Genomic DNA, 12,317 nt, shown 5'->3' on the forward strand with positions numbered 1-12,317 from the left:
TGTTGACAATTATTAGTGACAGGTTTGGTTTGAGGCAGGGAGTGGGCCAGTTTTCATCAGAGAAACAAAAAATGTTGACTGACTTTCCTATAGCCTGTTACTCCTGATAAGAGCCCTCCAACAACTGTAATATGCTCATCTCCTTACTAGTGTATAAAGCAGGGGTCGGCAACCTACGGCACACATGTCAAAGGTGGCAGGTGAGCTGATTTTTGATGGTATGCAGCAGCAGGCTGAGCGGCTCATCCCATCACTGCTCTGGGGTTCCGGCTGCTGCCCTATTGCCAGCTGGGATACCAGCCATCGGCCCCACTCAGCACCTGCTGCTGGCCTGGGGACCACCAAGGAACCCCAGGCTGGCAGTGGGCTGAGCAGGCCAGCTGAACCACTCAACCTGCTGTCAGCCTGGGGTTCCATTCACTCAGCCGGCAGCGGGCTGAGTGGGCTGGTGGCGGGCTGAGCAGGGCCGATGGGGGGTTGAGTGGCTCAGTCTGCTGCCAGTCTGGGGTGCCAGCAGCACTCAGCCTACTGCTACTCTGGGGTTCCAGCTGCCGGCCCCTTGCCAGTCAGGAGCTCAGCCGCCAGCCCCACTCTGCCTCCTGCCAGCCTGGGTGAGCAGAATCCCAAGCTGGTAGCGGGCTGAGGGGGGATTGGCGGCCGGGATCCTGGCTGGCAGGAGTTGGTGGTCAGAACCCCAGACCAGCAGCGGGCTGAGCAGGGCCTGGGATCCTTGTCTAGGGTTCCAGCCACCAGCCCGCTGCCGGTTTGGGGTTTCATTTACTCAGCTGGCAGTGGCCTGAGCAGGACCGGTGGCCAAGACCTCAGATAATAACAATAGTTTATTTATATAATATAGACATAGGGAGAAACCTTCTACAAACATTAAAATGTATTACTGGCACAAGAAACCTTAAATTACAGTGAACTTGGCACACCACTTCTGAAAGGTTGCCGACCCGACCCCTGGTATAGAGTGACCATATGTTGTACTAAGATTCTCCTGCTTTTTTTTTTCCCTGTGAGTCAGTATAACTTTTGCCAGCCCAGAAGTTGGGCAGCCAATATTTTACGTTTTCACAATGCTTTCTCCAACTTTCATAAAGTAAATACATAGTTAATATGAGTTAAAAAGGCCAAGGACACTTCTTTGTGAAGAATCTGTACAGCAGATCATGCCCATAAACGATCCAGAAAAGAAATTTGAGGTTGAATTTTTTAATGTTGTGATGGATAAAGCAGTATCTGCTGTTGATGAAAGGTTTAATACCTTGCAAGTACACCATGAACAGTTTGGATTTTTGTATGACATAACTAAATTCAACGAAATAGGAAAACGAGCAACTAATGACAAAGTGCAAGAACCTAGAGAGCCTCCTGAAGCACAGTGATAGTTTTGATTTAAATGGACTTGAACTGTACGAAGAATTGAGTACACTGTCATCAATGTTGCCACATGCAAAATCGGTGATGGACATTGTACGGTTTATTCATACCCGCAAACTTGTTGACATATATCCTAATGTGTACATTGCCACTCATATTCTACTGACAATTCCTTTAACAGTAGCGTCAGGAGAACGGAGTTTCTCAAAACTAAAGCCTATTAAAAACTATCTCCGCTCTACAATGAGTCAGGAACGCTTAACTGGTCTTGCTATTCTTGCAATCGAACAAGACACGACTTTGTCTTTGTCATATGATGACATTATTACTGATTTTGCAGCCAAAAAAGCCAGAAAGATTGCTTTTAATTAAAAACAAATCTTTGTTTCAATACCTCTTCATATAAATTTCCATTAAATTTTGATAAATTAAAAAAAAATTTGCATCATTCTCTCATCAGAATTTTTTTCTTTAGTGCTGCTTCTTTAGTGCTAGTCCATCAGCATTACAGTGTGCTTAATTAAGTTAAACTGGTTTTAATAACCTGAATGTGGCAAGTTTTCCAATACTGTAAGCTTATGTTTGTGTTGCTAAGAGCAGATCAGGCACAGGGGCACCAGTTTAATAATCTCGCCTAGGGCACCATAAATCCTAAGGCCGGCCCTGGCGGTACACAAGTATTTTGTACCCCCTAAGGGGCACGAGTATTTGTATACCCACCCGGCTCCCAATTCCTTGGTGGTCGAGTCGGTCAACCACAGGGAACAGCTGGGGCAGCCAGCCACAGCCCCAAAGAACAAAACTCTCTGAGGCTGGATACTTTTGAGAGAAAAGTTTATTCGTCCTCAAGCTTCCAGCTAAGAGTAGCAAACCATCAGGCTCTCCTGGGTTGCTACGAGTTTAAACTCTGGGGATCCCTCCCCAAGTTTGAGGACTCCCTCTGGGAGCAGGATAAAAAGAGGTTTAAGGAGCTTGTGGAGGAAGGGGCAGTGGCTGCAAAGGCATCCCTGCAGGCTGCCTCAGATGCAGCAGACACGGCTGCATGGTCCATGGCTTCGGTAGTGTCCATGAGACGAGTGTCATGGCTCCTGCTCTCTTGGCTATCCAGCGAAGCGCAGTTGTCAATGCAGGATCTCGCTTTCGATGGGAAGATTCTGTTTGCCGAGGAAACAGACACAAGGCTGCACGGCATGGAAGACTCCCGCACAACCCTCCAGACCTTCGGCCTCTATGTTCCTGCTCCGGCAAAACCTAAGTTCAAGCCGCAGCAGGCTCCCCTCCAGGCTGCCCTCCTGAAGTATGAGGCCACCCATAAGAAGCAGTGGAACTACAGAAAACGCCTGCAAAGACAGTCTCGGCCTGCCCCCCAGCCTCGGTCCTTTAAGGGCAAGCAGGCAGGTAAAATGCGTTTTTGATGGGATGTTCAGGGGTACCCTGCCAGTTCTCAGCAGCGTTTTTGATGGGATGTTCAGGGGTACCGCCCTCAGTAAAGCTCCCTTTTTCCATTTGGTTGTGTGCTTTCCTCCCGGAATGGTTGCACCTCACCTTGGACCGATGGGTCCTCAACACCATCTCCCAAGGTTACACCCTTCAGTTTAGCTCCTCCCCACCCACCCCCCCATCCCTCTTTGGGGACCCATTGCATAAGGCTCTGCTTGAGCAGGAGGTCGTGCGGCTCCTGGAACTAGGAGCGATAGAGGCAGTGCCCAAGGAGTTCCTGGACAAGGGGTATTACTCCTGGTATTTCCTTATCCCGAAGGCCAAAGTGGAGCTCAGGTGCATCATGGACCTGTGAGGCCTGAACCAGTACATGGTGAAACTCAAGTTCTGCATGGTTTCCCTGGCCTCCATCATCCCCTCCCTGGATCATGGGGACTGGTACTCTGCCCTCGATCTACAGGAGGCGTACTTCCACATCCACATATTCAAAGGGCACAGGTGCTTCCTCCATTTCGTGGTGGGACAGAATCACTACCAATTCATGGTCCTCCCATTTGGTCTGGCTCCTGCCCCCGGGGTCTTTACAAAGTGCATGTCAGTAGTAGCGGCCTACCTCAGGTGCTGCGAGAGTCCAGATATTCTCCTATCTGGATGACTGGCTGGTCAATGGCACCTCCCGATCGCAGGTGAGGGATCATGTGGCACTCCTCCTGTCCACACGCACTGCCCTGGGCCTGTTGGTAAACAACACGTAGTCCACATTAGTCCTAGTCCAACGCATAGAGTTTTCGGGGCGCTCCTGGATGCAACATCGGCCAGGACCTCTCTCCCTCCAGACATCTTCAAGACCCTGAAAGGGCTCATCAATTCGATCGCAGGGTTCCTGGTGACGACAGCCAGGGCTTGCCTGCAGCTGCTAAGTCATATGTCAGCATGCACATACGTGGTCCGCCATGCCAGACTCAGGATTAGGGCCCTCCAGCTCTGGCTAGCCTTGAAGTTCTCCCAGGCCATGGACAGAATGGACAAGGTCCTCACCCTGCCAAACTCGGTGATCAGCTCCCTGTGCTGGTGGTCCACCCCAAGCAACATGCTCGAAGGGGTCCCTTGAAGGGACAGGGCCCCGTCGTTGGAACTGATGTCTGATGCATCGAACCTGGGTTGAGGGGCCCATGTGGGGAATTTTCAGACCCAAGTCCTGTGGTCTCTGCAAGACCTGACCCTTTATATAAATGTCAAGGAACTCAGGGTGATGCGACTGGCAGGTATGGCCTTCCGCTCACACTTGAAGGGCAAAGTAGTCAGGGTCCTCACTGACAACATGGCCTCAATGTTCTATATCAACAGGCAAAGCAGAGCCCGATCCTCTGCCCTCTGCCACGAAACCCTCAGTCTGTGGGATTTCTGTATAGCCCACAACATCCACCTAAAAGCTTTTCACCTGCTGGGTGCCCAGAACGTGAGGGTGGATCGCTTGAGCAAAGACTTTTCCTCTCAGCACGAGTGGCCTGTACACCCAGAAGTGGCCCACCAGCTCTTCTGAAGGTGGGGAACTCCCCAGGTGGATCTATTTGCGATCCGGTAGAACCGACAATGCCCCCAGTTCAGCTCCGGAGGAGCTTAGGGAAGGGCGCTATCTCCAATGTCTCCTATCCTGGTCAGGCCAGCTTCTCTATGCCTTTCCCCCATTCCTTATTATCAGTCCTGGAGAAAATGAAGATGGACAAAGTCAGAGTCTTCCTCATTGCCCCAGAGTGGCCCAAGCAGCGCTGGTATGGGACCCTCTCGGGCCTAGCAGTGGCTCCACCGTGGCCATTGCCACTCCACCCAGGCCTGCTCTCTCAGGACCAGGGCCGCCTCCTCCACCCCATCCTGGCAGCTCTTCACCTCATGGCGTAGCTGCTCAGTGGCTAGGTGGTGAGGAAAGAACATGCTCAGAACAGGTTCAGCGCATCCTCCTCGAAAATAGACAGCCCTCCTCTCGCCACTCCTACATGGTGAAGTGATCTCAGTTTTCTAGGTGGGTGGCAGACCAAGGTGTGTCCCCAATGTCTGCAGTGATCCAGCTTATCCTTGATTCACTCCTCCACCTGAGGGCCCAGGACCTGGTGCCCTCGTCAGTCAGGGTGCACCTGGCGGCCTTATCAGCCTTCCATCCCCTGAAGCAAGGACACACTGTGTTCTCCCATGCTATGACTAGCCGATTCCTTAAGGGTTTGGACTGGCTTTACCTATAATCTAAGCCCCTGGTCCCACAATGGGGCCTGAATTTGATGCTGGCTCTTTTTACGGAGCCCCCGTGTGAACCGTTAGCCCTGTGTTCCTAGTCTCACCTCTCGTGGAAGGTGGCATTCCTAGTGGCTATCATGTTGGCCAGGTGGGTCTCGGAGCTCAGGGCCCTGACCTCGAGCCACCGTATACAGTCTTTCATAAGGACAAGGTCCAGCTCCGTCCACACCCCGCATTCCTCCTGAAGGTGGTTTCCGCCTACCACATGGGTGAGGACATATTTCTACCAGTCCTGTGCCCCAAGCCTCACATGACTAGTGAGGAGCGCTATCTCCACATGCTCAATGTGAGGCAGGCTCTGGCTTTCTACCTCAAGCGGACCAAGCCGTTCAGAAAGTCCTCACAACTGTTTGTTGCCTCAGCTGAGCGCACAAGAGGCCAGCAGATTTCCAGTCAGCGGCTCTCCAGCTGGATCATTTTGTGCATCTACTCCTGTTATGAACTGGCGGGTGTGCCCTCGCCACCCATTGTGAGGGTGCACTCAAATCAGGCGCAGGCCTCGTTGGCTGCCTTCATGGCCCACATCCCTATACAGGACATTTGTAGGGCTGCCATGTGGTCTTTGGTTCACACGTTCACCTCGCACTATGCAATAGTCTCCCAAACCAGGGATGACACCGGGTTTGGCAGGGCGGTACTCTGTCCCGAGAACTTGTGAACTCCTACCCACCTCCAGAAGGTATAGCTTGGAATCACCTATTGTGGAATACACGTAAGCAATCACTTGAAGAAGAAAAGACAGTTACCTTTCCATAACTGGTGTTCTTTGAGATGTGTGGCTCATGTCTATTCCACATCCCGCCCTCCTTCCCCTCTGCTGGAGTTGTCTGGCAAGAAGGAACTGAGGGTGGGGGGGAGTGTGCAGGTCCCCTTATACTGCTCCAAACAGACATCACTCCAGTGGTCACTGGCGGCGCTCCCACACTACGGGTACTGCTAGGGGGGAAACTTCCAGCACCAGTGCATGTGGCGAGCACACACACCTATTGTGGAATAGACATGAGCAACACAACTCGAAGTACACCAGTACGAAAAGATAACTGTCTTTTCCATACAAACTGGTGCCAGCTCTTTTCCTCCAAGAAAATGATGAGAGGGACCTCATCTAAATGGAAATGAACAACATTGTGAGAAAGGAGAAAAATAAAACCACAAATACTTTCCATGTTTCTTTTTCTGGGTTCAGTTTGTAACGTTGTCACCACTTTGTTTTTATTGCCTAACCTTCGGTAAGAAATGCATGTCTACTGGTTGACTTGGGCTAAAAGACAGATTTGTTGTGCATTTGCTGACTTCTATTTCTAGGTTTCTGATACAGGGAAAGAGAGAAAGAAGACACCAAGCTTTAAAACTGTCAGTTCTCCAGTTTAAGAAATTGGTTAAAATCACTTCAGAGTTTGTTTTTATGATTATGAAACTGCCTGCCTTAATCAATAAGGACCTCTAACTGACTCTGAACAGGTTGGAGTGCTGATAATTGCCTGTGTCCGTTCTAAATGTCTGGTCACTGGATGATAGCACTATCCTGTATATAAAATCCTAGGAGTAGTTGCACTGCAAACAATTATCTTTTTTAACTTCAATTTTTCCTATGAATGTTTTATTATTTTGCCTTTTTCCTGATTTATTTTTAAGTAACAATCAGTCCTATAAAGTTATGCTCCTAAACAGTATCATGCTCTGGAGGGAAAGCACAGGATAAATCAGAAAGCTGTAAACTCTTGGGCTCAATTAGCATTACACAATTTGCTGAGAAACTCCCAAATCAAAATGTAGTAGTTTGTTTTGAAATGTCATTGACTAACTAGCTTTTTCTTTCTTTTTACATTTTGTCACATTAATGCTAGACATTCATACAGGATACAGTGATAGGCTGCTTGTTATCCTTATGTTGCTATTTTGTTATTTCACTTTGTAGTTTATCCACATTTGCTTGTCCTATAGTATTTTGGAATCAACTTCACTGTCAGTATTGTCACTCTCAACAAACCAAACCAAAGCACCGGGGCCTCTCATACTGGTGCAAACCAGCAATAAGTCCATTGACGTCCATTGACGAGGTGTATGTGAGAGGAGAATCAGGCCCACTTTGTGTACATAATGTTAACTTGTGTCAGAGATCAAAATGTTAAAAGATGACATACTCTCTTTAACTTAGGTTGCTGAGTTTTGGCAGTGTACCAGCATACATTGTAATGAGAACACACTGATCTAAGACCCCCTACTATCTCAGTGTACGCGTTCAGGGACAATGTTGGTCGTTTTTAGATTTTGTTTCTTTGTTTTTGTTGGTTTCCAATTTTGGTATCTAAATATAACAGTGTTAGTGTGTTAAATTCCTTGGGTCTAATCCTGCCATTCTTATTTAGACAAAACTCTCATTGACTTGTGTGCAAGAGGATTTTTAAAGTTTAGTGCTTAAAAAAAAGACTAATAAAAACTAAATGATAAAAGAAAAATATTCTCCTGGAAGACTTTGATGGCAGCAGTGTTAGCTCTTCTGCATTACTTCCTATCGTGTATATGTGCACTAAAGGGGTTTTAAAATAGGAGATAATTTAAATAATAGCTGTTTAAGAACTTTTGAAAAACAGAACTTTAAAATTATAGATTGTCATGTAAAATTCCTGAATTTAGGATTTTCAGGAAGAATGAAGGTGAGGTTTCACATAATGGCTCTTTAGCTGATTATGTGTATATACTTTTTAAAAGGTAGATCATCAAGAAACTGTAACTACTCCTTTGTGTAGATCTCTGAAATCAGACTAACATTTTGTGAATCCCAGCAAAGATGCTTTTCAATTTGAAACATGATAATTGAATTTTTCTGTCATGAATACCTGTATAACAATTATTCTGACAGATTGGTAACTGTTAGATGTCTTCCACTTTCCATGATACTTTCCATAATCTTTAGTTGCACAATTAACTTTTTGATTAATATATTTTGGTTCAAAATGAACTGTATCCATTTGTTCCCTGAAAATGATAGGTTACCACTCTCAAAACTACAAATCACATGCTAATTATATAATATTTTAATATAATATATATAGCAACAACTAATTAGTAATTAAAGATCTAGACACCATTGTGATCACATTAATTGCATAACCAATTCAACCTTTAAATATAAACTGATTAGTGTGTTTTATTTGATCCTTTTTCCATTTCCCTTCTATCCACATCCCTTTTCATTTAGACTTAGAAAGCAATCTTAGTCCTTGTTCCTCCAAATAGATACGCACAGTTACTCGTGTGCAGCCCCACTGAATTCTACATAGGCAAAATTGTCTGCCAGCACGTGTAGCTGTTTGAAGGTTGGGAACTTAATCATTAAATGACAGCAAGCGAGTTTGCCTTGAGCACATATAAACTCTCTTACCACTTAACTACCTCTTTCTGTTTCTCAGTAGCATCGTGGACCATGATACCCTCCTCATGCTATTTAAAAACAGTAGAACATGGAAAAGAATAATTATTTAAATTAGCATATTCAGAATTGCAGCTTGCCACAATCAATTATCTGAGCCCAAGCCAGGGGATCCAAAGAGGGCTACACTAAGAAGTTGGATATGTTAGTGCCCTGAAATCTTAATTTGCACTCAAAATAGAACAGCAAGAGGTGGCAAGATTCTAAGGCATCATATTGTTATCAGCAGGCAAGGGGTACACTCCCAGGTCAAATCTCCCATAGATGTACAAGGTGCAGTAATGCAGCAGGTCTGGAGATTGAAGAGCAAACTGGGACTTCAGATGAACTGTATAAAATTAGTTTCCTGATAGTCACAGGTGAAGAGGACTCTGGAGGGGTAGAGCTCCATACTAGTGGTCATAGGGCTGAATTGTAGCTGGAGTTAGATTCTTTCTCTTTACATAGAAACCGTCTTGTTTCTTTTGTTATAAACTGTCCATTCAGGAGCATGCTAAAGATGTGTTTAAATGGGTGCCTATAATTGGGCTCCTAAGTCCATATTTTGGCACTTAGATAAGAAGCCTGACCTTTCAAAAAAACTAAACATCCAGCAGCTCCCATTTAAAAACAAGCAACTTATTTAGGTGCTAAAATATGGAGCTAGGAAACCAACTTGGGCACCCATTTAAAAAAAACTTTTCCCTAAACCTGCAGAGAAAAAAGAAGTTGCTGGTAGTAATAACTTTGCTGCTGCTGTTGTGGGATGATCTAGTCCATTCCACCGGTTTAACAGAATTTTTCAACCCTAGGCCTAGTTTCTCTTAGAAGAGCCTTATCCTCAACTTCTTGCACAAAATTACTGAGCTACACTGGGAGTGAGATTTTTCCATGTTGCCTAATTCAGTCAATGGATTTTTCCTGGATACTTAAAACAAACTTCCCAAGACATGTGGGGGAGCATGGAAATTCTTAATCAATGTTCCTAACTAACGAAATCTGATCTTAGTGAAGTAGGTCAGTTTCTTTAATGACTTCACTTCAGTTAAAACGCACTGTGTTCCTGAAGAAATATTTTCAGAGGACGGGATTACAGAATTATTTTTGAACCTGTCATTAATTGTTGATAGATCATATTTTCCCCTTATTTTAAAGCCTGTAATGTTAACTTGACTTTTTTCACAGGCTATCTCACAAGGTTTAAAGCATAGTTGACTAAATACCTAGTTCAATAACATTTTAGAGATATAGGGTGAAATCTTGTCCCCATTGAAGTCAGTTGCAGAACTCCTATTGATTATGACAGACTCAGGATTTCACCCATAATATATAGCTTGCCTATGACATGAATCTGATGGACAAGTCTGTTGTCATTCATTTTTTAACGTTTTATAAAAATACATCCATCATTTCACAAGATCAAAGCTTCCATAGACTTTTAAGTATTCTCTCTGTAGGCTGATCCCTGTATTTTTATCCTTTAAAATTCCATCAACAGAAAAATGCTGTCTGGGTTGAAAATAACCAGGGAAAAGCGCAGGGTTGAAAATAATCAGGGAAAAGTTGGGGGTATTAGCTTGATGCTGTGGTTTCATTTACATTGCCACTTGTCTTTATTATGGGACAGCTGTTTCCCTCACCACAATTAAGATGGAGCTGAGCTCCCAAGTTAAGAAGTGATGTTTCAATTCCGGGTTCACATTACTAAGATTTTGTGCAACTTACTTAGGAGTATCCAGTTTTGTGGACACTGAAACAAAGCAAATGTACCTTTTTTCTTTGTGTTAGTATTCAGTGAATGTCAAAGCAAATTGTCTCTTTAATTGCAGAACTAAAATCCTACAACTAAAGAATTAACACCCGTGTATGAGCTAGTGCTTTATGTGGCATTTTAGTCGATGAATCAAATTGTCCTCACCTTATTAAGGCTGTAATGTGATTTCTAGCCCAAGTAAGATGAGCAAGATTTGGCTCAGTAACAGTTAAACATTGTTTTTGTAACCCAGATGAAAAGTAGTGCATGTCATATACTTTAATGTGCCTCAGCATACTGCTTATTGAATATAGTATGTACTTCCTTTTCATAAGGAAACTCATTGTAGGATAAGATGCCCTAATTATCCTGATATATTTGGTTCTCAATTTCAAATGACATTTTCTTTTGCATAAAAACACAAACTTTTGTCTTATTTTAGCTTCAACCGGCATTCTTCCACATCCATCAGCTACCAGTCAAAAAAGAGGTATAAAATATTATCTTTTGCAGCTACTACACATTAAAAGTATTTAACACACCACTTTAATGCTACTAGTAGACTTCTAGTGAACTATTAACCTAAAAGTGATCTTAATAAAAATGTCTCCTCTCTTCTTTTCCTGATGACTAATAGTTTTCAAACGTAGTATTTAATTCATTGCCTCTTACATGTTATTGTCTGTTACAGATCCATTCGGTTAAGAATGGGCACTTTCAATGCTTTTCAGAGATGTTATTTTACTGTTCCATTAAACCATCTTCAGTCCTCAGAATTTCTTTTGTCACCTGCTTAACCACTATTTACTTTCTGTGGCAGAAATTACAGCTGGTAAATCTTTCCAAAGCTGATTTAGCTTCACTAAAACCCTTAATGATGTAGCTCAATGCTTTATTTCTCTTACAGGAGTCTTTTCCTCTCCATTGCTAAATTGCATCCTCACTTTGGTTGTCTTCGTAAACAGTTCCACAGTTAGTTATTGAACTCAGTGGTGCTGGTTTTTGTTTGTTAGGAGACAATTTTTTTATGTACTACAATTGATTTTCTCTGTAGCAGACACCAGTTTCCTAGACGTACAAGGAAATCTGAGGCAGTGTTTTCAAGTGCTGTAGACATTGAGAAATACACGAGAAACAAACAAGCAGTTATTTTTCTGCATGATGGTCTAAACATGAGTAACCTGACTCAGATTTCCTAATGCATTTTGCAAATTTAGTGTCCTAAACAGGGTCTTTACCAATGAACCCCGGTGTTTGAGACTAGAACATACTCAGCAATGGCAGGCACACTAGCATTTCAGATATGTTTTTATAATAAATGTAATTTATAATCTCCTACACTACATAACAAGTGTTGATCAGATTTTTAAATGTAGGTATGTTGCACTGATTTCTTGTGTAACTGTTTTCCCTTTGAATATTAAGATTTAAAGTAATAAAAGACTTCAGATAGTGTATATTTTAGCCAATCACATTTTGAAATCATCACACAATGCCAAATCTATCACTGAATTGTTTCCAGTAACCTCAGGATGCCACTGAAACAGAGTCCCATAAACTCTTACATTTCAAAACATTGGTGTCAGTATTGGATTAAATGGAGACTGTTTATAAGGTATTTAGGCTGGGTGTTTTAGTCAGTCTGTCTGGAATACAAAAAAGAGCAATGATTCTGCGTGAGTTCTCACTGTTCTCCAACTGAAGTCCAGTGCACATGGCAGCTATTGGCATAAGACACTAAAGAGAGGACAGCAATAGGAAATAACTGTAAATATGAACAATGTCATGTGTTGTTAAGAGCATTTTTCATAGTTACAAAATTGTGGCACAATAAAGCAGAGTCCACAGTAAACACAAACTCATGAGAATAGTTCATCAAAATCAATGCCTCATATTCTCCATGGCACAATGGAACCAAATTCAGGCCACGTTTACACTTTTTCATGTAGACAAGGCCTCAATGGCCTAAATCCTGCAGCAGATGTGGATAAGAGTCTGAACTAGGCTTTGGGGGATCCTCCCTGTGTGAGGCTCAATTAA

At 43.8% G+C, this 12,317-nt stretch overlaps 1 protein-coding gene across 10 annotated transcripts in view; it reads left to right on the forward strand.

Moving 5' to 3' along the window:
• LDB3 (LIM domain binding 3) overlaps positions 1–12,317 on the forward strand; it is a 255,403-nt gene that overhangs the window by 217,742 nt on the left and 25,344 nt on the right. For all 10 annotated transcript variants that reach the window (XM_030569175.1, XM_030569173.1, XM_030569174.1 and 7 more), the window contains one exon: positions 10,720–10,767. In XM_030569175.1, the coding sequence (XP_030425035.1) occupies positions 10,720–10,767 (48 nt within the window). The remainder of the gene's footprint in view (positions 1–10,719; positions 10,768–12,317) is intronic.

This window comes from Gopherus evgoodei, chromosome 7 (genome assembly GCF_007399415.2).
Source record: "Gopherus evgoodei ecotype Sinaloan lineage chromosome 7, rGopEvg1_v1.p, whole genome shotgun sequence".
Lineage (NCBI taxonomy): Eukaryota > Metazoa > Chordata > Testudines > Testudinidae > Gopherus > Gopherus evgoodei.